The 27,070-nt window shown below is 44.5% G+C and overlaps 1 protein-coding gene across 3 annotated transcripts; it reads left to right on the top strand.

Annotated features, from left to right (window-relative positions):
- Positions 1 to 455: 455 nt before the first annotated feature.
- On the top strand, positions 456 to 25,709 carry WDR86 (WD repeat domain 86). 3 transcript variants are annotated; one of them, XM_037384691.1, is made up of 7 exons: positions 456 to 648; positions 1,746 to 2,057; positions 4,782 to 4,923; positions 6,494 to 6,926; positions 16,982 to 17,117; positions 21,682 to 21,785; positions 24,228 to 25,709. In XM_037384691.1, the coding sequence occupies exons 2-7, from the start codon at positions 1,895 to 1,897 to the stop codon at positions 24,504 to 24,506; spliced, it is 1,257 nt and encodes a 418-aa protein (XP_037240588.1). In that variant the 5' UTR covers positions 456 to 648; positions 1,746 to 1,894; the 3' UTR covers positions 24,507 to 25,709. The 3 variants fall into 3 exon arrangements, with proteins under 3 accessions (XP_037240588.1, XP_037240590.1, XP_037240589.1); XM_037384693.1 differs by having other exon boundaries at positions 458 to 648; positions 24,288 to 25,709; XM_037384692.1 differs by lacking the exon at positions 456 to 648 and adding an exon at positions 1,085 to 1,286.
- Positions 25,710 to 27,070: the final 1,361 nt, after the last annotated feature.

Below are 27,070 nucleotides of genomic sequence, written 5' to 3'. Positions count from 1 at the left end.
CCTGAGGCAGCGGAGCCCCACGTTGGAGCAGCTCCTCACCACCAAGTCGGAGCCCTGGGCCATGTGGCTTGGTACAGCACAGAGCCTGGGGCTCTGCCACCAGTCCAGCCCTCGGGTACTGGGGGTGGATGGGGCGAGGGGCTGCGTTAACAAAAACGGCTCAAAAGGCTTTGGGTATGTGCAGAGTGAGAGAGGGGGTTTGGGGCTCCTGAGGAGGAGTTTGGCCGGAGCTTGCCCCGCCAGTGGGGCGAAAAGAGGAACAAAAGGCGACGGCTTCCCTCAGAGCCAGCCCCCAGCTGTGCGCGTCCCCCCGGGAGGCACCGTCCTGAGCAGCCGGGTGAGGGGGCAGGAACGCGGCTGCCCGGCGGGGAGCCCGCCGCGGGGCCGCTGCCCCCGGGGGGTGCCCTGAGGCGGCGGGGCTGGCGCAGCCGCACGGCGGGGCCGGCCGGCAGCCTGAGGGGGCGAAACGTGCCGCAGGAAGCGCTGCCTCCCCCGGGGACAGGGCTGGGGACTCCGCTGGGGGTGCGGGAGCGCTCGGGCTGGTTTGGTTCTAGTGCGGTTGTTAAAGGGTCCCCAGCCGGGAAAGGCTTTCCCCGTCCCTCAGCTCTTCCCCCGCTCCCCGCCTCAGCGCCGGGTGACTAAAATGAGGTAAGGGCGGCTTCAGCCCTGGGGAGGCGGGCGGGGCGGGGGATGCCTCTTTCCCCCGAAAATGGGGGTCGCTGCGGGGGGAGGCTGTCCCGGGGGGGCAGCCCCCGGGGGGACGAGGCGGGGAGCGGCAGCCCCGTGGAAGCAGCGCGGACAGGGGGAGGCCGCGGCTTCCCGCCTCGGGGAGGGGGCTGCCGCGGTTGGGAGCGGTGCTAACATGGAGGGGGGGAGGTAACGGAGGGAGGGGGGGAGGTAACGGAGGGAGGGGGGGAGGTAACGGAGGGAGGGGGGGAGGTAACGGAGGGAGGGGGGGAGGTAACGGAGGGAGGGGGGGAGGTAACGGAGGGAGGGGGGGAGGTAACGGAGGGAGGGGGGGAGGGCCGGCGCTGGGGGTGCGGAACCGCCCCGAGGTGGCCTGAGCGGGGCACGGCGGCGGGGCGCCCGCCTCGGCCCGGCGGCGGGGGCGGAGGGGAGCCCTTCCCGCCTCCCCGCAGGGCGGTGGCGGGGGGTACCCCGCGCTCGGCCCAGCGCCCGCTCCGGGCCCCCCGCCCCGGCGGGAGGAGGTTCCCCCTCCCCAGAGCGTGAGTGAGGGGTCGCTGCGCCGAGCCCCGCGCCCTCCACCCGGGGCCGTGTCCGGGGCGGTGAGTGGAAGCCGAGGGCTGTGGTACCGGGGGCCGTGTGCGAGGGCTGGGGGCGCTGAGGGGATCCCGCGGCGGCCGAGGGAGGGGGCAGGCGGCCCCTGGGGGCGGCCTGAGGCTGGGCTTCCCTCTCTCGTCGCCTCTTCAGCGTGTCCCGGGTCAGCCTTGGAACCGCGTGAGGAGAAGCGGCGCGGCGGCAGCCTCAGCGCGGGGCACCGGGTAGCGGTGCCGGGGTGGCCGGGCTGGCGGCTCTCCCGGGGGCTGGACTCCCCTCTGTGCCCCTGGAAGGGCGCACGAGTGAGCGGGTGGCTGAAGAGCCATCTTCCACCGTAGGGCTTCGGTTCCTGCGGGGGAGGCGCTCGGTGGCTTCAGCACGCCCTGACCCAGAAAGTGATGTATCCACGGGGGAGATGAAATGATATTTAACGTGCACTTCTCTTCCTCCTTTGTGTCCCTGTGCAGGAGTGTGGACTACCCAGCTGATTTTTTGGAGTTGAGGTAATGGCTGAAGTTGGTCGGTGGGAGACAGCTGGAGGCCCAGAGCACGGCCTGGGGGTTGCATGGTGCCTGTGATCTGACCCGCAGCCTCTGCCTTCGCTGGGACCGCCGGGATGGGGAATAGCGGCTCAGCCGTGAAGGTCTGCACCGATCACCAAGGAGGCATCAACTGGCTGAGCCTGAGCCCCGACGGGCAGCGCCTGCTCACGGGTAGCGAGGACGGCACTGCGCGGCTCTGGAGCACCGCCGACAGCCAGTGCCATGGCCACTTCCAAGGTACAGTAGCTTCTTTTCACCTAGTTTTTGACTCTAAAGCATGGTACAGGCCACACAGCATGGTCTGGGCTCTTTCAGTCCCTGCAGCCTGCTGGGCAGCCAAAATCTGCTTGTTTTGTTTTGTGCTCTTTTGAGTATTTGTTACAGGAATGTTAAGGAGAAGCTGTTGCAACCCAAAACAGGTTACCAGTGCTACTGACTTATGGATCCTTTTATCTCAGGATGTGGAACCTAGCAGATGTTTAACTTGTGTCTCTTTCTAGAAACCGTCTGTTTTACACCCTGATGAAATTGACTTTTGGTCTCTCTATGCCTCTTCTCTCTTCTCCACCCCCCCCACCCCACCCGCCCTTAATCATCTTATTTTCCAGACAATCTGTATCTAGAAACTCTCGACCCAGAAGTCTGGAAAGAAACCTTATGAAATAGGGTGTTTTCCCCCTAATTTTAAATAGATTTTGCATTTTAAACGAAGTTTATTATCCTTAGAGTAGCATCTCAAAAGAATTAAAAAGAAAAGAAAAACTCTGTAGAAAGTACAGTCATGCATGAGTCAGATGTGGACTAAAGATGTTTGTATCCTCACTCACGTTCTTTTCTCTTAATACAGAAAAAAAGAAAAACTCCTAAATTTGGAATTTCTAATCCTTTTTTATTTCAAAGAAGAAGTCACATTGCTGTGATTTTTTTTTTTGTTATTGTTGTTTATTTTCTTGCTTGTTTTAACTATTGAGTATTCTCTGGTTTTCCCACATCCTGCCATGGTTCTAGCTCCTGAAAAAGTCACTGCATTTGCTTTAGGCTTAGAAATCCCGTTAAACCACTGACTAAGTTTTAACTAGAAATAGAAATGTATTGGATGATATTCAGGATCTGGCCTATGTTCTGCTAGCGTTTGGGTTAAACTCTAAAGAAGGTTGGCTAGATGGTTTATGAGCTGTCAGTCAAAGCAGGTAATTTATTTTATGTTTATGCATGCACACAGTTGTGTAAATTTGTATCGTGCAAGCTATAATTACTGATAAACTTCTATAACACAGTCTCAGGCTTCCACCATGGCATAACCAAAAGATTTCTTTGGTGGCTGCTTTTGACCAGACCAGCACCAGACCTTGTCTGCCACAAGGGCTTTTGGCATTCTTTGCGTGGCTTGAGTGTTATTGATGGTTAAAATCTGACTGAGAGACTTAGTTACTGTGCAGTAACCAAGATGGTTTTTTGATCTTCTCAGAGCAAGCTTACAGGATGCTGTGAGAAAAATCCCAGTTGGTTGAAACTTGTCCTGTTTAAGTTGCTTAGCAAAAAGTTTTTACAAAACTGTGAAGGTGGGTGTAGTTCTGCTTATATAGCCCTGGTGATATGTTTAATTTTTGGCATGTGGTGAATTTGCTTATGAGGAAACCAAAACGTGTGTTTATAACATGGATTCTGGTTCACTCTTGAACTACAGGAGTTGTATTAAAATCTGGTTTTTGCAGTCAGTGAAACAAACTGTTTTACTGGAGAGTCTGCTTTCCCTCAGTTTTTTTACCGTATCTTTATTCTACAACATGATTCTGTTTTTCTAATATCTTCGTCTGTCCATCTAATTCTCTTTAATCATATGTGTCCTTTTTACATTTTTTTTCTTGTCAAAAAATACTGTCGTTTAAATCACAGTAGGACCCACCAGCTTCAACCAAAGTCTGGGGCTCTCTTCTGATAGTTAAGAGGAAACAGTTCTGATCTTGAAAGCTTACAGTCTAAACTAAAATGGAAGAGTGCAAGATAATACTATCCCAATGATTAGATAGGTGGCAACAATTTCATACAAGGTATCTTGGACAAAGCTGAGACTTGAATCCTAAGGTGATTTTTAAATGTGATGCATATAATGATACAATAGAAAAATGACACACCTTGCTAAGTGATGACAAAACTTAAGGTTGTAATATTGATTCCTCTTTGCTAGCATTACCCTGTTTTTCAGCATGAAATTTTTAGAGTAGCATTTGTGTCTCTTTTTATTGTAACTGTAGAATCTCAAAATACTGTGACTACTGTATAAATAATTGTGCTTTTATTCTTTCTTTCTGTGTCATTTCCTTAAAGGTATACTGGCATTTTGAAAATTGTAGGATTTATTAATGTTATTAGTCATAATGGGGAAAGTATTGGCTGACTTTTTAGCAGATATGTTTTTTTGTTTGCATTTCATTCTGCTTGGACAATGAAATTAAGCTTGCTGGTAAGTCTCATGTTGCTTCCTTTTTTCATAGTTTCAGTACTTTAATTTAGGGCTGTTTGTGTCCTGACGATCACTGGGCTGGGTTGAAATGCAGCCTTTTTTCCTGACTTCTGAAGAAAGAAGCAAAAACATTTCTTCATTAAAAAAAAAAAAAGGCCAATTTTTAACTGGTTTTAAACTTTAGTAATCTGAGTTTTATTATACTGATATTAATATAGCTCATTATGGTTTTACAATACTTTTTGATCTACCTGATTGGTGGAACTGTACTGTTCTATCACTTAACTTTATATCAATGAAGCAGAGTTTTCTGCTGTTGTATAAAACACAACATTTGTATTTAAATCTTTAAATGTGAAGAACATGGTGGTGCATTTAAAACTAGAGTCTCAGTCTGTTTGTTTGTTCTATTTTTCTTTTAGTTAAGGTGAAAAGCTTGACTAGTCTGTCCTGCTTGCATGCACAGTGCTTGAATTTATTTCCTTTGTTATTCCTAGGACATGAAAGTTACATCACCTTTTGCCACTTAGAAAATGAGGCTGCCTTCACGTGTAGCGCAGATCATACCATTCGAAAGTGGGATGTGATGACAGGTCAGTGCCTGGCCATTTACCGAGGACACACATCAATAGTTAACAGGTTGGTTCTGTGGAGTTCTTCCCATGTGTTCCTGTAATCTATTATTGCACATATTGTCATTTTACTACAATTCTCCATTACTACACTAATAAAGTGGGTTGTGTAAACCTTGGAGTTCATGCTACACATGTTCTGTGCTGTAATGATTAGTTTTCCTAGCAACAGTGCTGACACATCCATAGACAGCAGATAGGAGAGAAATGAAAGGCACACAGCAGGGGAATTGAATCCAGGGCTAGGAATGAAATTCCACAAGAAATTATTCAATTGATAACAGATGCTTCTGATAAATAGATTTAAAAACATCACGTCAAGCCTTTGTGTCAGCATCATTAAGAGGGGTAAAGTCAGGGCTTTTTTCTGGAAATACTATTTCTGTTTGTGCAAATGAAGTTTAATATTAAACCGATTGTGTGTTACGGATCGGCCTGTCAATTTAAAGTGCCTCTTCATAGTTGGACTGGATTTAATTAATGACAAATAGAGCAGTCAAAGATTGGTGTGTGGGTTTTTTTCTTTGGGGTTTTTTTTTTTGGGTGGGTGGGTTTTTTTGTTCCTTACTAAACTCAAAACACATACAAAGTGTAACTAGATTCTGTAAATAGTTAGGAAAGCTGGCTCTGTCTGTATTTTGGCACTGGCCTGATTTTTGCTTGAATCAGCAAATAGGAAATGTGTTCCCTATTCATATGACTTTGTTGCCAGTTTGAAAGGTTCCAGAGGACCAAACTCAGCTGAAGAAGACGACAGGTTATGATGTTCCCTATCTCTGGTTTGGAAATATGAACTAAGAGATTTTTCTATTGTATGTTTGTGTAGCTACAACTCCATTATTTTGGAGGCCCAGTAAGTTGACTTCTTGAGCTGTAATCTCTGATTTGCTCTTCAGTTATAAAAGTGGGGTGATTTTGCTATACCTTTTTTGAGGTCCTGGACTAAGTGAAATTAGGTGCATTTTTTATTTTTTTTGCACTCTCTCTGCTTGATGATGGGAAGATGATTATCTTTGTACACTGTCAGTTACAGTTCAGGTTCCTGGAATGTTTTTTTTTAAATTATTATTTTAATTCTGAGCTATTTTCATAGGTGAGTTTGTAAATAATTATTTGTAAAAAAATTCTAATCAATAATTATCAAGAATGAGTTACTTAAAAAACCAACCAATGAAACAAGGAAGCACAACAAACTCTTAGCTAGTATATGTAACTTCTGAAAAGTACATAACAGTCCTGTTGGAAAATATTTTAGAAAGACACAAATGCCTGAAGTTACAGTGCTTTAGTGCAGAAATATCTGCATCACTATATCTGAAGAAGGGGTCTCAATTTTAAAAGTAGAAACAGGGAAATGTTAAAAAAACCAAACACCAACCCAACAAAAAGGTTCATAAATAATGTGTATTAAACAGTGATGCTGATTTGGGGTTATAGATGTATTATATGCTACTATTGTACAGATGTATTCATGCTACTGTTTCTAACTTCAGGTTGCTTGGTGTCAAAATTGTGACAAAAAATGGTTATTAAAAAGAATGATACTGTTCCTACATGTAAACTTTCTTTTTTTGCAGGATCCTGGTTGCCAAAGACTATCTCTTTAGTGGCTCCTATGACAGGACGGCCCGCTGTTGGAGTGTGGACAAAGAGAAACAAATCCAGGAATTCCGGGGCCATCGGAACTGTGTCTTGACTCTAGCTCACTATTCCTCCAGGGATGTTCTTGAAGAAGAGGAGGAGGAAGAGGAGGAGGAAGAGAAAGTGAGCAGAGACCTCCTGGTGACAGGTAGCACAGACTGCACTGTTAAGGTCTGGTGGGTGTCCAGTGGACGCTGTTACCAGACTCTGCTGGGACACACTGGGGCTGTCTTATGCCTTATACTTGATGCACCAAACAGGGAACTGTTTTCTGGCAGCACGGATTATACTATTCGAACATGGAATATTGTCACTGGTGAGCAGCTGAAAGTGTTCAAAGAGCATCAAGGATCAGTAATTTGCCTAGAGGTAAGAACAGAGGTTTCTTCAAGAGCTCTCCAAAGGGGGTATCTGTGTCCTAACTCATGTGAGCCTTAGTTACCTTTTCATTCATAAAGAAGCACTCCCAAGACAGGTTATAAATGGTAATCTTAAACATTCATGTCATAACAAAATAATAGTGCTCTGTGGCCTTGAGACAAATTCTCTTTCCCTAAAACGCTTTGTGATATCCTCTTGGCTTCTACTGGCTGTCCTGGTCTAACTTCTAGCTCAGTATCTGTTTAAATCTGCTTAGGTCTTGAAACTCATGAGTGGGTTTGCTAGGAAGGCTGTTCACCTGAGTAGGATTGTTACACGGGATCACTAGACTTTGAAAGAAAATAATCTGAGGAAGTAAACAGACACAGGGTCAGGTAACTTAAAAAGGGAAGGGGAAAAAAATTCAGATTAAACTAGGATGAAAAAACCCCAACAACCCAGAATTGTGGGCAAACAGTAATAGAAAGTCATAAAGCTAAAAGGAATCCTGCTTTAAAAACCACACAGACATAATTTGAGGAAAGAAAGGGAGAAAGAGATGGCCAAGACAAGAAAATGGGCAAGGGAAATGGAAAAGAGAAGTAGAGCATGGGGGAGAAAAATCAGGAAATGCTGAAGGACAGAGAGGAAACAATTTAACGTAACCTGAAAAACTATACTCCGTTTTTCTGTTTGCAGTATTTTTCTGGTGAACGCTGCCAGATTTGTTAATGTTGCAGAGGAGAGAAGGTTAGGTAGATGAAGGGGAAGAGGAGCTATGGCACAAGCACTTGTCCTGTACACTGCATTATCCACCAGAAAATGCTAATGGTATATTTAATAGAGGTGTGTGATGGTCTGTGACTTAGTTTCAGGTCAGCAAACCTGATTTATTCATGTATGTGTCTGAAGTTAACGACAGTAGTTTTTCTCACTACTCTCATGGTTTGTGTTTGTTGCCCGTAAGTGCTTTTCCTTTACAAAGGCTACAGTATGTATTTTTAATAGCTGTTTAGTAAATGTTGCCTTTGTTTCTAAAGAAGGTAGTCACAGCTGACACTAGCAAACTAAAAACCTGATAGTACTGAAGCAGTTCTATTTTCCTTCAGTTTTAGAAAGGAAAAAAACCAACCAACCCACAAAATCACGTTGCCCTAGAGTAATGTTTGTCTTGCTTGGGTAAATTTTTAGTGTTAAAGCTTGTTTTTGTGGATGCTCAAGTAAATCTGTTGCTGTTCTTGGTGTCATGCTATGCTTTGCTGTTTAATTGTAACCCTTTTCCAAGGCACAGATTGGCAACAACAGAGCTTGCTTTAATTTAATTGGGTTCTTGCTAAAATTGTTACACAAAACTGGCTTGACCCTTTCCCAGAAGCCTGGGAAATTCAATTGCACTCTTAGAATGCTCAAGAATGAGCAATGCTTCTCTGCTTGTGAGCATGGAGTTAAACAATGGTTTTAAATAAACAGAACTTCTTGTAGGGGAGAAGAAAAGCAAAACCAATACATCTATTTGGAAAACCTGAACAATTCAAAGTACACAAGACTACTGCTGCCAAGACTGTGTTGGCAACAGTCCTGGCCAAATCTTCTAGCCGTGAGTAACTGGTAGCCTCTCACTTCTCTCATCACCAGTTGATGTTTGAGGCTAAAAGAGTCCAGCTGAGGTACATACTGCTTCACAGACAGCATTTAGTTTCTAGGCCTCTAAAACTTATCCCAGCTTAAGCAGTCACTGTACTGCTGTTGAATAGCTTTAGGCTGTTGGTCTTTCCTAATTCCTCCCTCTTCTTTACTGGGTTCAACACTAGCCCTTCTGTTCCACTTGGCTGCCTCTCAGCACAGCCCACATGGTATTTTCGTTCTTTTAGAAAGGGGTCAATCACCAGAATCCGTACAAAGATGTTACAACAGAAGGGAAACTTCCTGAATAGAGGTGTGTGTTTATTTATTTATTTTTTTTATTTTTTGTTCTCAAAAAGCTCTTGGAGCCTCTTTTGCCTAGGGCTTCTTAGTGCCAATGTTGCAGTCTATGACAGTGAGTTGGGACAGTATTTTTCAAACCATGAGTCGGGAATGACTCGGAGGTAGTTGTAAGTTGCTCACTGTAGCCAGCTGACGGTTTTAATTGTTGACAATAGTTCATTTTCTTCAGGGCAAAAGTGAGCACCAGATTTTCACTCCCCTGTCCTGGAGGAGCTGAGTTGATACCAGCAATTAAAGGTAGTTTTACCTGTTCCCTGGGTGGTATAATGCTTTTGTGGAAAGAATAAAGGGAAAAAAATAAAGACTTATTTTCATTTTATTTATTCAAATAAAGATCCCTAAGGGAGGGTGACCTTTCAAAAAGTTTGAGAAATGCTCAGTGTGATCTCCCAATCCTGGACACGGATCAGGAAAAATTTGGATATTGAGACCATATTTTCCCCAACGTTAAAAAGTACTGTTACTAACAAGAATGCCCCAGGATGTTCTCAACTGCTGCAAATTAGTTCTGGACTGTTCCAGTTGTCTCCCGTTACTTTCCAGTAATACCAATAGTGTCTTTGTAGCAGTGAATGGAAATTCCTGGAACTTCTTGAAGGAGCAGTAGATATTCATAAAGCACACCCATGTTTTCCACCTCGCTTCCTGCAGTGCTGGCATGTGAAAAGCAAGAGGGGTGATGCCACAGGCCTGTTCAGATTTTGAAGGTCCCTCAGGTGCTCTAAGATCCTTATAGGTGGTGTTGTCCCCTAGCATAAGTTAGAGGAGCCTGAAACTGACTCTAATTGAGCACGGCAGAGCTGAAAGCTTTGGTGAGCTTTTAGCTTTCGCCTTTCCCCTGTCCTTGGTGGCCCTGGATGGCAGAGTGCAGAGGGTGAGCTGTTCAGGTATTTCCCCAGGGCTTGTCCTGGGGTCAGTCTGTTGAAGGTGATTTAACAGCTGAACTGACTGCATGTGGTCTGCTGTCAAGTAGTTCTGCTGCAGGTACCAGCTTATTCTAACGCTGTTCTTCTCTTCCTTCCACTTTAAATTAGACTGACAAACGTTTTGCCAGGAGGCTTTCTATCTGCAGTGGGAATTGTGTGCATGCTAGGTGCTTTGGCAGCCTTGACCACTTCGCTTGCATAGTCAGGCAAGGTAACTAGCAGAGGAGCAGCCAGAACTCTTCACTCTGTTTCTCCTGCAGCACATTGATAGCTTGGCAGGCAAGGGACAGCAGCTGTTTTGAGTGCTCCTTCTTCGTATAAGAGCCAATTATGAGATTTTTATAGGAAGCGATGGGAAAAAGCAAGGGTGGGCTGAGTGTAATCACACGGCCCATGCTAGTTCTTCCACTCAAAAATTTCAGGGCTGGCTAAAGACCAGTATTTGCAATTAATAATCAAACATGCATTTTCATTAATGTGACTGCCTGCAATAGGCTGAATAACCCTGACTTAAATATTTACTTGTGTATGTTTTCCTGAGTGTCTCCAAAGTAGCTTTGCAAACTGTTCACAAGGATTGCTTTGTCCTTTGCAGGTTGTTCTGCCTGTGAGTATTTATTAAAATTGTGCTGCCACAAGCTGGCAGAGAGAAATGATCCAGCTTGGCGTTTAGCTTGGATCCTATAGCAAACATTCTTGCAAGAAAACTCCTTTCTTGCAAAAGGGGTTTCAAATGAACAAGTGGGCAAGGACTTGCTTCTGGTTTTCCTGCAAAGGATCCTTTGTTTGGACCATCCCCTTTAGCTGCCTTTTAAAGCTCACTAGAAGAATGCTTTGAACAAAGCCATTGCCTGAACTCCATTAATATGCTTAACTGTTGTGATCACGGGGACAGAATTTTTTTCTTGTCACATCAATTAAATTAAGTGCACATATTTTTTGTAATTTGTGTTTGTATTTGTTGTATAATTAATCAGAGGGTGAAGATGTGAATTAGAGGAATATGAACGTGTACACCACCTGTAGAAAAGAAACATGTTCCTAGTACCATTACTTTGCAATGCAGTAAAAAAGTTGAAAAATGTTCTCTAACAGCCAGACCAGAGAGCTCATTTGAGATGGATTCTCAGGAAAAAAACTAATTTCTTGCCCACAGGGAGTTTGTTAGCTCGTTAAAATGAATGTGGTTTGAATGGGATCCTGAAAGTCTAACTCGGCCGAAGGCTTACATAGTTGTAACTTGAGATTGGTCCAAGTTGGTGATTTTCGACTTAGAAGTGGCTGTGAACAGAAGACCCAGCTGGCAGACTGTAGCAATACTGACCTAAGCTGGTAATGGGACATATGGGTGGCTGATGTGAACTCATCACGAAGTTCCTGGGAGCCAGTCTTGAGTGCAGTGACCTTCAGAAAGAGGATGTGTCCAAATCTGTTTGGAATGCAGACTGCATCTCCTTGGGTGAGGGTTAGATTGTTTCTTATAGGAAAGGTTAATTGGGAGAACAAAGTCCATTCCTATAAGGTTGAAATACACACTAAACAGCTCTTTGGCAGATATTTTTGGCATTCGTACAAGTTGAAATTGTCTTAAGCTGCTGCATGTATTCAGTTCAGCCAAATTTGTGGAGCAATAGGGTTGTGACTCTTGAGAGACCAACCCTAGATCTGATTGTTTAGGGTTTTTTATTCAAACTGTGGTGTGTCTGGGGACAACAATTAGGGTCAGGATTGCATAAAACTGATATTTTTGAATAGTGAAACCTGTAACTACTTCAGTGTTCGCAACCTGTATTTTGCTACTGCCACTTTGCTAGTCACAAGGAGTCTTGACTGAACTTCTCATGGAATGGCACTTCTGGTACTTTGGGCTGAGAATTAAGACAAATTTGCCTCGTTCATGTCTCTGTGTTTCATCTGGTTCAAAGCAAAGTCTCTCAGAGTAATGAGAAATATGAACAATCCAGAATTACAGATATCAATGCAGTGATTTTTTTACTGTCTGGCTGAGGCTTTAGAACTGGGCATCTGACTGTCATCAGGTTTTCAATTCTTTTGAAGCTACCTGGGTTTGAAATGTCCAGTCAGCTCGTTAGTACCTGAGCTGCAAATCTGTTCTGTGCTGCCTGCTCTGCTACAGGTGTCCTTGCCTTGCCATGATTTTCCTTGTCAGGAGCTTTGTTGGGCCGTTAGCCAAAGTGAACGAAGTGCTCAAAAGCCAGCCAAGGATAATACAGCTTTGAAAATATCACTGCTTCTCCAGGCAGTTGCAGATCAGAATATGTAACTGTTTCTACTGATCTTTTTTAAACCAAGAGTTGACAGACTTGAGTATCTGGAAAAATCTCTCGAGTGAAGTTTTACATTTTTCCTTCTAAATCATAAGAAAATGAAATTCTTTAATAAAAATAGGACTGGGATCTCAGGAATTGGGTGAAGGTTTGGAGGCTTTGGGCTAGAAAAAACAGAGTAGTTACGGACCTGGGGACCTAGCTTACAAGTACTTGCTGAAAATGACTGCGCCTGGATACTCATACACAAAAATGGGTGCCAGTCTTGGTAGCAGGGAGGCTCAGATTCCACCGAAGCTGCAGCATTTTGGAGAAGTCTGTATACTTTGTCCAGCTCCTGAGAGAGGACAGATCTGCTGAGCATAACATGTTAGTGGAGATGTTTAACCTTAGGAATGGCAATGTACGGTTTTGCCCAGTAGTCTAACAAAACCGGTGGATCTGGATTAAGCAGCCTCTGCAGGCTGAAGAAACTGGAAGCCATTTGATGAGTCCCATAACTACTGGATAGGAGAAGCCGAGCTGGTGTAAGGAGGTCAGCAAGAGTGCTAGAGGGAGAGCCAGCAGAAGATGGCCTAACTAGAAATCAATGCTTTGGGGACCTGTCTGGAGTGGGCAGGGGAACTGTGTTACAGTCCTCCTTTCTTGGGCTTTTTAGTTTTCAATACAGTCATGACTTAAGAAAAATGATTACAGGAGCCAAGGACCTGTGCTGCTGGCGGACCCTAGGACCTCCACTGCTCCCACAGCAAAGGTGGCTTGTGCCCAGGCAGCATAAGGGCATTTGCAGTGTCCAGCCTTGGTGAGTTAGAGCCAGGGCTGCCATGTCTGCGTTGTTGGAGCATGGTCACACCCTTTGGATGCAAACTCTGAAAGAAGGCTCTGGAGTGAAAATACCAATTTGACATGGGTTATATTGAGATTGGTTCCTCTGTCTTGCTTTACTCAGACAGAATCCCACCTGGTTTTCATATACTCCTTTGACCAGTTTCAGGGATATTGCGCGCTGTTGCTTGTCACAGCTGCGCTGAAGCACGTAATGCTTCCTCCGTGTTGTAGAAAAGGGATGGCTGCAGGTTGGATCAGCCTCCCAAATCAGGGGTGCACTCTGGGATTTAGGCAGTCAAAACTTGCCACAAATTTCAAGTCCTTTTTTTGGACGGACTTCAGTTGCATTATATCATGGTTCCCCATCTGTAAAGTAGGGAAGGTATTTATTTTGTATTACACGGTGTGGGGCCTGGTTGTAAGTTGCTCTGGCTAGGGGAACAGTATGTGATGGTTATTATTGTTTTGATTAAATATAGATATCTGAAAGGTTGTAGCTTAGGCTGGAGTTGTAAACTAGACCTATCTTTAGTTGAGTGAAGGAGTCATCTCACCTAAATTGATATAGGTGGCTGTAGCTGAGAAGATTGTCCTTGTTGGGGGGAGAAATAGCGAGTTTTGAGACATGATCTGTTTCAGGCATCTGCTTCAGGGTGAGAAAAATTGTGCCCTAGACTGCAGTGACTATAAGGGGACTATATTAGCTGTAGATAATCTGCATCAATTTAGATGGCACGATGCTGGCATCATATGACTAAAGGGAGATCTGATTTGCAACTTCAACCTGAGCTGATAGCTATTAGTTGAGAAAGCCATCAAGAGCTATTTCGTGCTCTGTGTTTTAAAAATACCATGGAAATGAGAGGCTGTGTGACAGTCAGAGCCTGTACTGGGGTTTGCTGTTGGCTGTGCTGCAGGCTTGGTCTGTGGCATCTGGTAGATTAACCTGTAAGTATTTCTGTTTCCATGCAAGGCTGAGAATCCTTTGCTACTGTGCTCAGCTGCTTAAACTGGTGAGGGAGAAGAAGGTGCATAAAAGTCTAGCATGGGGCAGCCGGGGTAGCACAGAGGCTTTGAATTTAACGAAGATGGTTGATGTGCCAGCCATCTTGTCAGATCTCTTACTGGGCATTGGAAAGCCAACCGTATTGTGGGCTGCATCAAAAGAAGTGTGGCCACCAGGTTGAGGGAGGGGATTCTCCCCCTCTACTCTGCTCTCCTGAGACCCCACCTGCAGTACCGCATTCAGCTCTGGGGCCCCCAACATAAGGACATGGACCTGCTGGAGCGAGTCCAGAGGAGGCCACGAAGATGATCAGGGAGCTGGAGCACCTCTGCTATGGAGGCAGGCTGGGAGAGTTGGGGTTGCTCAGCCTGGAGAAGAGAAGGGTCCAGGGAGACCCTTATAGCAGCCTCCCACTACCTAAAGGGGCCAGCAAGAAAGCTGGAAGAGGGGCTTTCTACAAGAGCATGTAGCGATAGGACAAGGGGGAATGGCTTTAAACTGAAAGAGGGTGGATTTAGATTAGGTATAAGGAAGAAATTCTTTACTATGAGAGTGGTGAGGCACTGGCATAGGCTGCCCAGAGCAGCTGTGGCTGCCCCATCCCTGGCAGCGCTCAAGGCCAAGCTGGACGGGGCTGGGAGCAACCTGGTTTAGTGGAAGGTGTCCCTGCCACAGGCAGGGAGGGTGGAACTAGAAGATCTTTAAGGTCCCTTTCAACCCAAACCATTCTATGATTCTATGGCTGTTACAATCCTGGTGCTCTAAATCACCTGAGTAAGCCCACATCATTTAAAACCTTTTTATATCTAGCAAATTAACAAATCTAGACAAGTTGCAGCTCTTCTGTTTCACTTCTGCATGTATACGCCCAGTTAAACGTAGAAATGAAGCAGCATAACCTAATGTACCATTAATGTAGTGTGGCATTTACCTGCAGGAGTTCATAACTTAGTGTTTTCCCTTGTTCTGCTAGCAAGAGGTCTGAAAAAGAAATGCAATGACTTGACCAAGAACAATGCAGCAGGATCTCAGCTCAGAGCATCCTCTTCCGTTTAGCAGGTACGATGTGATAATGCTCTTCATGCCCATTCAGGTTGAGACTGGAAATTAAAAGTCAGGCTACCTTCCTCAGGCTAGCTCTCAGTAGCTCTCAGTTTTTGTTAGTGCTGCTGGTCAGTCCTTCTCTTTCTTCATTGAGATACAGTATTAATGCCATTGCTAAAATAGCTTAAAAGTGATAGGATGTGACATTTCAAAGTCCTGCTGGCTTTTAACAGTGGTATGTGTTTTACAGTCTCCTGATGTTTAGCAATGAAAACTGTCCCATGGGCCAAGTGCTGCTGGTAGGAAGCGTGGCATGCACTGCTCCAGCTGGACTTGGTGGAAGCTGTATCCAGTGATCATCTCGCTTTGCCTGCATACATTTCTTACGTGGGTTAGCGCAGTCCCATCACTGTAGTGCTTTGTATCTTAAAATGCCTTTTGTTTTATGTTGTTGTAACACAGTGCAAATGTTTTTATGCACAAAGCACACTTATGATGCCTTTTAGGAATGGGATGATTCCGTTTTGGAATGGAATGGAGATGGCTAAGTGTGAAAAACATTCCAGCCTTACAGATATAGAGTGTGCAAAGACAGGGGACCAAAGGTTTGTAATAGTCTAAGGTGGCCGAAGCACCAGACCCTTAAAAGTGACCTAAGAGCAAGACCCGTGTCAAGCTGATTTGTCATTTGTTCTGCACTTGGTTTATTGGAGGTACCTGAGTAGCGTGAGGGGTTAGTGCTCTGCTGGTCATTTGAACAGTCTGGTCTGTGTGTCTGGAGGGCAAGCAAGGTGTTATTACTCCTTATGCAAAATCTGTTTCTTTGCGTGGGTCAGGGTTCTCCCTTGAGTCTCTCCATCCTTTTGAAACAGAGATTGCTGTAAGTCCATGAAACTGTGAGCATGCAGTGACTGCCTGTCCTCATTACACTGCCTTCAGATGGCAGGTGTTGGGCCAGTTCTCTGCTTGGAGCAGCGTGCCATCAGAGCTGTACGTAACAATGGCTGTTAACACCTTTAGTTTGTTTTCATTAGATGGGCATAGAATACAAGTTTTTCTCTGCACTGTGGAGAGTTTCCCTGCTGAGCTGCCAGGCTATGGATAGTTTGTTACTGTGTACTGGCTAGTTTTAAAGGCTTGCACGGGTCCGTTATTTTCTCTCTGTCTTGGTTTCCCAACTGCAGTCCTTCCTTTTCTTTCTCTGTTTTGTCTGTGTAAAATAAAATCGAGCCTCCGCCACCAGTGAGTTCACACAGTGTGCAGGGTGACTAGTGTAATGAGGCACCTTTGGGATTTATCGGCCCAGTTGCTCTAAACACACAGCAGGAGACAACGTGACTGAAGATGTTTAAAAACCTGTGTGAGGATGGTTAATTACTGAATCATTTGATAACACAGTCTAAAAAGACTTGTGGAAAAGCAGATACAGAACAGTTTCAAGGAAGGGATAGTGTTTCCAGTACTGACCTCGTGCAGAGTAATCATGTTAAATCCTGGATTACACTGTGTAGGATTTTATTTTTAATTTACTTTTTATTGTTACTCAAAATAGTTCTGAAATTTTTGTTGTAATTGAAACTTACAATCTGATAAAAGTTCTTGTCAAATATGCTTTGCAGAAACTACACTGCAGAGGTTTTTCTGAGGCTGTATTGATGTAACTAATTATGAAAGTAGGGTTAGCATTGTTAAGCTCACTGAAGTCCTGCCTGCTTGCACCAGCAGGTGGGCTAAGTTTGTTTTTTTTTTTTTTTATCTTCTGAAATGTGGGAGCTCTTTTTAAGGCCCAGAAGTCAATGGGAGATGCGATGGTGAAGAATGCAAGGTTGGTTTTGCTCATTGTCCCTCTGTTCCAAGGTGTAGTTGGTGCTCTTTGTAACAGGCGGTTGAGTTGGAAACCGCGACTTTGGATGAGTCACTTCAGCGCAGTTCTCTCACGAACGTGCCTGAGAGACTATTGTTGATGTTTTTTTCTCTTCCCTTCAGCTAGTGAATCGGCACTTGTATTCAGGAAGCGCGGACAGGACAGTGAAGTGCTGGTTAGTAGACACTGGGGAGCGAATCCAAACGTACAAGGCTCACAAACACAGCGTTAGCACTTTGAAATACCACGCTGGGATCTGTAAGTTGCCTTTCCTACGTTCAGCAATCCCTGTCTCCTTTCCGATGTTTGTCTTTGATCAAAGGTTGTTAATAGAGAATATTGTAATTTTGAAGGCTTGTGAAATTGTCACTTTTTTCAGCTCCAACATGTTTATGTTCAGTAGCAAACTTCACTGCGCTACTCCATGTGGGAAGTTTAGATCTTCCCTCCATTTTCCACCTCTGTTCTGGCAAATGAAGAGGCAGTTGCTTTATTTCTGTTACCAAGGGAAGTGGCTTAAATCCTGAGCTGTCTGTGAGTTGTTTATGTAGCTGTGGTTTAACCTTGCTAGTCTGATGCCTGTCAGTCTGCCTCTGCTGCATACTTGGGGACAGCAAGTGCTGCTGCTGGATCTGCAGCCCTGTGCCTGCCTCCGCTACCTTGTAGGGACTGTGTAATGGACTGTCCTAAACCAGAATCACATCTCAGATGCTCACTGCTCCTTTCTAATGGTTAGGGCCCTGTTCAGACTCTGACCATCTCCTAAACTCATTTTCCACAATTTCTTTTTCCCTTTCTCTGTCCTCTTTCATGTATTGGTTCCCCAAACCAAGTTGGTTCTGCAGTAGCCAAGAATTGCTTGCCTTACTAATGCTCGGGACTCAGTGCCTCTACTTTCAGTACTCCTATCAATAGTGGTATGCTGACATAACAGTATTCTGACCATGAAACCTCCCTCTTTAAATCCCTCTCTTGGCTGGCTTTGCTTCTGCACATCACCTATCCATATCTGGTTTGGGGTTGCAAAACTGCACCTCTGTTTTTATCAGCCTGAATCTCAGTACGTGTCGCTCTGGTCTTACCCTGCCACTGATGTTAGACCTGATGTGCCTTCATTTGCTTCCCAGACAAGTACTTCTCTCCTTCAGGGTAACCAGGATGGGAATGCCTGTCTTAAACCAATCTAGAAATTCGCAATGCCTTTCTGATATAGATTTCTGTACTTCAGCTATGAAGGGAATGTGTTAACGCCAAAGGAATGGTTTCTGTTTGGGCCTCTGTACCTCTTTTGGCAGATCATCAGTGTGGTGGTGATAAATGGCTGACAAATATGAGATGGTACACGTTTGAAGAGGGTTGTAGCTTGCCAGGCAGATTAAAGTTTAATGCAGTTGTCTAGCACCATGCTTGACATGGTTGACTGACCACCCTTAAAACTCAGTAACTGAACTGATTTTTTAAAGTTATGTTTGGAAACTTCACATGTAACCAAGCTCCTAGGTAGATTTTTATTTTAATCAGGAAGCCTTGTTTTGGTCTTACTTTCATCATTAGACTCACAGCACTACTTTTCTTCATTAAAATAGTTAGTCATAGTTTTGTGTGTGTTGTGTGTTTTCCCCCTTTTAATTACAAAGATACAAACAAAAACATTGAGTTCAACAAGACTACCCAAAGGCAAGATAACTGTGCTAAGCTGATGTTGGCCTGATCTGGTGAGGAATCTTCATGTCTGGGTGGGAGATGGAGAGACTGTCTCCATTAATGAGACCTCCAGAGCTGCTTTTTTTTTCAGTGTTGATCCTGCTTTTCATGCAACTGGTATAGTCTTAACCGGACTTTCTAAAACCATCATAAAGAAAGTTCAGGCTCAAACAAAGGTTTCATTATCTGACGCCACCCCCATCAGCTCTGCAGCTTTCTCTCTCTTCCCCCTCACCGTACCACCCTGTCCCTGCCATACACATACGTTATTTTTCCATAACACTCTTTTTTCTTTCTTAAAATGCAGGCAATATTGCTGCATTTAGTCAGACCTGTGAAGAACATCCTGATAGTGTGATGGAAGAGTTCACGGACTTTAGAGCTCATTTTGAATCAAATGCAAAAATACTAAAAATGGCAAATGGGGAGAACTGAATTGTTCCACTTTTCAAGGCAGAAAAATCTCATGGGAAAATATTAGGAACTTGTTTGAATAGAATTTAGACACATTTTAATTCCTGAAAGAGGAAATTTCCCCTTAAAAATTAATTCATATACTGTGATTGTTTGCATTATTGTAATACATTGATCACTTATTTACACAGTATCTAATAGTTTTGTTCAGTTAGAGTTACGAAGACGTGCTCTCTGGATACCAGATGTTGGAGCTAGTGTAGCTTAAAATTCTAGTTGTTCACCTGGGACAGATCAGCACTGTGTGTCCATTCTCTGTCTTTCAAAACTGTGGAGAAAATAATTCAACATAGATGATGTTTGTTACAGTTTATGTTGCATTGGCATCTGTGCAAGAACATGGAAAGAAGTGGTAACTTTCCGTTAAAGATCTTAATTCTGTTGCTTGCTGACAGTACCTAAAAGCACATTTCCTCAAAGAGTTTACAGTCTAAATAGGAAAATATAGTAGAAGAATGAGAGGAAAAATATATGTGTGTTTCCAAAATGACTTTACAGTGGACAGGGAGTCTAGACAGATTTGAGATTTAAGCTTTAAATCATCAGAATGTGTTTCTAGTGGCTTTTCTCAGTCTGCTTGTGTAATTAATAGCATGGGGAATACTAAAGTTGGTTCTTGATCTATTTTACTTAATGGTATTATGTTGGTTATTTCTCTCCTACAGTATGTGCACAGTCATTTAAAATTTAATTATATTTTTTTGTGTTGCAAAAACTCTAAGGGAACGTTTAAAACCTGTTCTTCCTCCCAAGAGTCTATGAAATTTAAGTTAAAAAAATATAAATAATTGTTGATTTCTTTTTTTTGTTGTTTGTTTGCTAAATCTGGGTTAGATAACAGCTCTCCTTTGAAACTCAGAGGTGCAAAGAGACTTCCTAAATCTAGAGTGACAGTTCAAAAGATGTAAAGGATGTCAGTCAGAAGCAAAACCCTGATAGCGATAGCTGAAGTAAACTGACAGTGTGAAAACAGCTCTTAGTTGGTTCCTGCTCTCTGCATGTGTGTAATGGTATTAAGTGATTTCCATTCACTGGAAAAAAAAATAATCAATCTGTACCTTGTTCCCTGCTTTACATTGTTGTTACTCATTAGCAGAATGGGACACAACGTTTTTTCAGGATTGTGTTGGCAATTGAATTTATAGTGGCCCATATAAAATGACATTGATTTTCCACATCCAGATGTTTCTTGAAGGTGTACCCAGGAAGTACCCAGCCTCCTGCTGTTCAGTTTGAAGTTGGAAATCTGATGGCAGTAGGTAGCCTGTTCTCTCATCTCTTATTCTATCCTGAATTTACAGCCGTGATAACTTATTCACCTTTCTTTAGGTATCCAGTGCCTGACTTCTCCCAAAGGATAAGGGATCTGTTGTCTTCAGGCACTTCAGTTTCATAAAAATCTTTCCATGCTAGTGGCTTCTGCAATGACAAGAAATGCAGGGAGCAGTGAATAGATTGCTTTTTGCAGTTCTGAAATAATTTATCTCTAGATAAACTTGAGGAGTTTGAAACTGGGTGTTTATGAAGACAGTTTGTAACCTTTAAAGCACACAAATGTGCTCCTTTTTGGGCATATTGCTAAGTATAAAATCTAAATATTCAATACTTAGAGTTTCTAGATGCAGCAGGTCTGGGGATCTCATGTGAAGATCCTGAAGTGTTGTGAAATTGTTCTTCGAACACATTAAGATACCCTGAGAAAACCTGATGAACGGCCAGAACCCCTGGTCATGCTTAATTTACTTAACTCCCGCCCCGCCTTGTAGCACGTGTACAACATAGCGCATAGAATACAAGAGTTACAGCCACAACCCTCAAATAATTCCGTGCCATACTGAAACAGAGATTATAGCCTGGGCCTTGAATCACTTAAAGGCTCTGCTGCTTGCAAAGATCCTAAGCTACAGGATTTAGCTGAAGAAATCTACCACACTGAAAGAATTTATAAAGCTGCTTTGTAAAGCTGCCTACACATGCCACTCACCTCTGAGGACAGAAGATTTCACTACGGTATTTCAACAGAGACAGCCCTACCTGCTGATAGGAAGCTTTTGTTGAAAATGGCGGGGAAAACATGGTATGTTTTAACAAAGCAAAGACCAAATTCATATCAGTAGTGTGCAAGGGGGTAATGCTGATCCTGTGGTTTGCAGCTTCCCTGTACAGACGCTTCTGCTGCTTCAGGCTGCAGCAGAAGTGATGAAGGTACTCTGGTACTGAATGGAAACCTGGAAATAACCGTGGTAAAACATATGGGGGGCTCAGTGCAAAACGTTAAAACCAGACTTGAGATAAATTGCCTGCTCAGAATTAGTGAGGCATGTTTAGGCAGGAAAATATACACGGAAGAGAAGAGCCGAAGTAGCTGTTTGAAGTGCATGTGGAGTGAAATGCTGATGTATGTAGGAACTTCAGGCTTAAGGCAGTTCAGTGTATTGAAAAATACAAATGAACACAAGCGTGCTGGGGTCAGGGAAATGAAAATGATCTGAACTTGGTATAACTGAGAAGAGAATCAAGCCTAAAAATGATACATCACGCTCCTTTGTGAACTAGCTTTAAGTGCATTTTTGAACTCGGATGAACTGACCTTACGTGGCTGCTCACATCTGGCTGTTCGCCATGTTGTGTGGTTGCCTTGCAGTGTTCACAGGAAGCGGTGATGCCTGTGCAAGAGCTTTCAATTCCAGGAGTGGTGTCCTGCAGAAGATCTTCCGAGGGCACAAGTTCATCATCAACTGCATCCAGGTCAGGAAGGGGGTTCTTTGCTGGGATTTCTCACTTCTGACAGCACCCTCACTTTTTTTGTGGGAATTGGTGTGGCTAGCTGTTCTGTGTGTCTTGCATTGGATGTTTTTCTAGGATAAGACAAAATGTAGCAGACAAATATTTCTTAGGCAATGTTAGAAAAACTGGATGGTAAAATAAGGATAAGTGAAACCACAGAACGAGCCCCCGGAGACAGTCCTGTTTCTGTGATTGGGGGTTTTTCAGGTCAGGCTAGACAAGCAACCATAAGAAATGAGATGTCTACAACTGATTCTGTGTAGGGGCAGGGAATGGACTCCGGCCTCATGAGACCGCTTCCATTACAAGACACTGACAATATGCGTTTGCAGTGCTGTAGGGGGAAAAAGAAGTTTCTCCCCTATGCAAGAAGAAAAATAGGTAGCGTTGCTGGCCTCACCCCTCAGCATGGGTATCCCTCATCCGTCTAGCGACTGCTTTACCGTCCTTTATGACCTTAGTGAAGAGCAAGTGGTGACTTCTATGTGTTACCCTGCACATCATAGAATGTTTTGGGTTGGAAAGGACCTTAAAGACCATCTAGTCCCAACTCCCTGCCATGGGCAGGGACACCTGCCACCAGCCCAGGCTGCTCCCAGCCCCGTCCAGCCTGGCCTTGGGCACTGCCAGGGATGGGGCACCCACAGCTGCTCTGGGCAGCCTGTGCCGGCGCCTCACTGCCCTCGCAGTGAAGAATTTCTTCCTAATATCTAATCTAAATCCACCCTCTCTCAGTTTAAAGCCATTCCCCCCTGTCCTATCACTACATGCCCCTGTAAAAAGCCCCTCTCCAGCTTTCCTGTCGGCCCCTTTAGGTACTGGGAGGCTGCAATAAGGTCTCCCTGCAGCCTTCCCTTCTCCGGGCTGAACAGCCCCAGCTCTCTCAGCCTGTCTTTATATAAACACTTAAATAAAATATTGACATCAGGATATATTTTTCTGAAGGTATAAAGATGACTAAGAAGCTCTGTATTGACGTCTGACCCGCATCCTACCAGACAAATGGAAGAGTCTCTGCCACTGTCTTAAAGATTTTCAAAGAGTTAATTAAGTGCCTGAAAAGTTGCTTGCATATTCTCTAGGCTCAAGTGATACTGGTGTTTAAAAGTTAAAAGGGGAGGAATTAGTAATCCTTGGTGGCAGTGCAAAGACCAGTATCATGTAAGGAATCCCAGGGGAAAAGTTTGAATCCTTGGATGCTTTATGCATTTAAGAATCCACATCTCTCTGCATCAGGATATCAGTAAAAGCTGTGTGCAGGATACAGATTTTGATTAAGAACGTGAGACACTATTTCTGGCAGGTTGACAGTCAAATGAAAAAAAGAGGAGATAAAATTCGTTTTGGAGTTGATCCCAAGCATACAGTAAATATGTTGTCTTTTGTTGTAAATATGGTTGTCTTTTGTATATTTTGTGTATTTGTACTTTTTTCTGATGTAGCAAGTGGCTAGTTGGTCTTAAACTGCAAACTCTTGGGTATTGAGCAATTGGTTGTGTAGCACATGGTCACCTGGATGTACGTGGGTGGTAACTGATCTAATCACTCTGGGCAACCCTAAATATTGACAAGACCAAAGCTTAGCTTTGTGGTTTTGGTTGGTTTGTGTGTTTTTGTTGTTTGGTTTTTTGTTTTTTTTTTTAAATTTCATACCCGAGCACACAGGGCAAAAAATCCTGGGAAGAGAGAGGACTGAGAAGTGGCCACCTTCATATATCTTAAGTATATGGATGAGGAAGCTGTGGTTGTGTGGTGCTTCATGCTGGTGTAAGCCAGAGTGCCGGTGGGTTACTCGCTGTCACAGCCAGCTTCTGGGGCACCTGTGGTGGACAGACTGACGCAGGAAGGGAGAAATGAGAGCAAGGCTGATGGCTGGCTTCTAGGGCAGGGGGAGGGCAACTGGAAACATTACCAACAGAGGCAAATGTTTCATGGAGGAAACAAAACTACAGTAAGGGAATCAAGGTTAAATTACTGCAGGTTTGGAAGAACAACAAATTTTGAAGGAGGAATTGTACCTTTAATTTACTGCAAAAGAAGGGAAGTGAGAAGGGAAAGTGTTCACGACCCACCCACCCCCCCCCGGCTGCCCACTGATGCTGACTTTGGTGCCTCCTTAAGCTTCATCTTCAAAACCAGCAGTCTGAAGCCTAGAAATTCCTAGCTACAGCCTACTCTGACACCGAGTTTAGTTCCCCCCTTGCTTTTCTGGTGGATTTAGGTTATAAATAACTCTTGCTGTTTATATTTTATGGCTCTGTGAAGTGGCTGAGAAATGAGTCCTGACTTGGTAATGTCTCATCCCACTTCAGCAGCTTTTGTGATAATTTATACTGGCGCTCGCAATGAGCTATCAGGCCTGAAGTGTTAGGATCAAGCTGTGTTTGCTCTGATTTTTGACAGTTTGATTGTGCCGATTCCGAGCTGCATGGTGTGGTATTCAGTGTGACCCTGTTGTTCCAGATCCACAATGAGTTGCTCTACACAGCTTCCCATGACGGCACACTACGGATTTGGGACATCCGGGGAATATGCAAGAGAAATAAGCGGCGTTTGAAGAAGGAGAGGTCTGCCCAGGGCAGGAGCTCTCAGAAGGGAAGTCTGTCCCGTCTCTTCAACAATAAAGTCGGCTGTATGGTTCAGCAAGAAAATGGGGAACACGAGGCTGTTGAACTAATGTGACTGTCCAGAACAGACTTTCCATCAGTCACCAAAGCTGAACCTTTTGTTTTCTGCACCGTGTCCATGTAAACCAGAACTTGGAAAGGAATGGGAAACAGCTTTGCTTGAACCTCTTTTTCAGGAGCCAGGATTCCTCTGTGACTGTCAGATGGACTCAAGTCAGATGTCACTGCAGATGACTCTCAGCTGAGCAGCACTGGGGGCAGGAGGGACTGCTGTGTGGTTCAGGTGATGTGCCTGGAGGGGTGTTTGTGTATAATTAAGTACTTCACTTATGACTGCTTGTTATCAGTTCCCTCGGGCACAGAGATGTTACACATTTTTGCCTGTCTAGTATCTAATGAGAAATGTTTTCTCCTGTTCCTGTTGCCTGCTCACATGCCCTCTGTTTGGCTGAATGTAGGAATGAAAGGTGCCCTGCAGTATAACTGCAAATTGAAATTATATTTTTTTTTTTAACAAAACATAAGCTTAAGAACAAGCTAAACCTCAGCCCTTTTGTACCAAGGTCAGCTGTTTACCAAGGCCCAGCAGTTACCCTCCTCCCAACAAAGGTTGGTCCTTTTTTTACCTTTTACGATCTCACACTTCAGCAAAGGAAGCAGCAAGGGCCTCACACGTTCCAGCTGTGTGCTTCCAGCAGCCCGCTTCCCCCTAGGCATGACGCCCCTGGGGGCACAGCTCCTGCTGGGCTCCTCTCGGCACTGCAGGACACAGAAGCTGTTCACTAGGTGCCAGGCCTGTGGTGGCGATGGCACCACCTCTCGGGCAGCCTGGCCCACTGACTGTCCTCACGGGGGAAAGGTTTTCCTTGTATCCACCAGAAACATTAAATTGTGCTTTTCAGAGGAGAGAAGAGGAAGGGTGCACGGGACGCTGTAGGTCTGTCATCTTTCCTCTGTACGAGGCTATGCCTGGCCTCGGTTTGCCAGGCCCTTAGTAACACCAGCAAAGCAGTCACACTCAAGAGCAGTTCTCCCAGTCGTTTTCCAGGTTTATCCCTCTCTGATAACCACTGAGCCAAGAATAAACAAGGGTTCTTATATTTTTCTATTTGCAGATATAACTCTTTGTAGAACCAGTACAAAAGTATCTAACCACATGTTTTTATTTTTATGGCTTTATTTATTCTGTGCTACAGCAAGGTAAACATGCTGTAATCCTTTTTTAGAATGGACTAATAAACATGTGGTATCTACAGATTACCAACTGTCTAGCTCTTACTTTCTTCTCATTTAGAGGAGACTGGGCTGGCTGCAGGTGCACAGCAGGTAAGAATGGATGGAATATGGAAAAAAAACCCCATACCTGCCCTTTTGGAAACATGTCTTGCCTTTCTCTCACTGCTGGGGATGGAGGCAGGTGTGCTGCAGAGCTGTCCTGCCTCCCACCTGTGACCAGGCTGCCAGAGCTCGGTTTCCCTGCTTGGGGGAAGGAGCAGCCAGCCACAAAACAAAACACAGCCCTAAGGGAAAAGCACAGGCAGTGGAGAGCCATGTGCTGGCTCCATGCTCACCGTGGTGGCACCAAAGACCCCAACTCTGGGACTCCGGGTCAGCCCTGTCACAGCTGCCCTGTGCCCTGCTCACCTCTCCTGCTGAGCAGCTTTGTTAGCTCTCCTACTAGATGCAGAAACCTGCCAGGTGAAACACTTTAATTAATTATGTTATGTTAAATGCCCATCAAGAGAGGCTAATTTGGGAGCTCATCAGCATCATGTAAACTTAATTCCACTCTAAACCTCTCAGTCCAGTCGTTATAGCTCAGTACTGGCCCTGTGAGACAGGTTTATGAGCTGGTGGTTGCTGGGGTGATGGCTGACTGCACCACGCAGTCTGTGTTCTGCTGACGGAGGCCTCTAGCAGAGGGGGACGGAGCAGCACAGGTGGTCTGGGCTATACAGATTGTTTAAAACTTTGCACACAGTACAGTAGACATGAGAGCTTATCTGCCCATACAGCAGCTGCATATGGAATTAGCAAATGGATTTAGCAGGCATAGACCTTGTAAAGAAGGGAATTAATGAGTCATGTTTAGCTACAGGCAGAAGTGGTAATATCACAACATCTTCAAATACGCGGTCAAAATTAAAACTTCTAGCCCCTGCCTCCCGCCCTGCCGATGACTTAAAACTGCACACTCAGTCAGAGGCAGTGCTGGCAGAATTACATCACCGAGGAACGGCTCCTCTGACAAGCACTGCATGTTACGATGCTAATTTTAAATTCCCCAAGGACAAACCTTAACTTCTTAAGTTGTCACTGCCAGTTTGCTATGGAAGCCACTTCAAAGGAGGAGAAACACCGCCTGTACAGCCCAGCACTGCTGCCACTGCCTGCCCAGGGCCTAGCGTAGGGAAATGCCTGTACGTCTGGGAACCCCTCTGGCTAAACGAAGGAATCATTTTGTGCTTTCCCACCTACTGTAGTTAAAACTACATCTATCGCTTCCTACATTTCTTTTGTATATTCCGGTTTTTCCCTGCCTTTTCTCCAGTGGTTCCTTAGTGCCTGCCTGCAGAGAAATGGGATATAATGATTGCTGGGCCTGGTTTTTTTCCCCCC

Source organism: Falco rusticolus, chromosome 4 (genome assembly GCF_015220075.1).
Source record: "Falco rusticolus isolate bFalRus1 chromosome 4, bFalRus1.pri, whole genome shotgun sequence".
Taxonomy (NCBI): Eukaryota; Metazoa; Chordata; class Aves; order Falconiformes; family Falconidae; genus Falco; species Falco rusticolus.
Note: the sequence above shows the minus strand (reverse complement) of the source record. Positions and strands in the feature narration are given on the sequence as shown.

Excerpts from the sequence above, each read along its gene's own strand:
- WDR86 (XM_037384691.1), top strand. The coding sequence starts at position 1,895 with ATGGGGAATAGCGGCTCAGCCGTGAAGGTCTGCACCGATCACCAAGGA. Across the intron at positions 6,927-16,981 it reads GATCAGTAATTTGCCTAGAG|CTAGTGAATCGGCACTTGTA; the intron begins GTAAGAACAGAG and ends TCTTCCCTTCAG. Across the intron at positions 21,786-24,227 it reads TCATCATCAACTGCATCCAG|TTTGATTGTGCCGATTCCGA; the intron begins GTCAGGAAGGGG and ends GATTTTTGACAG.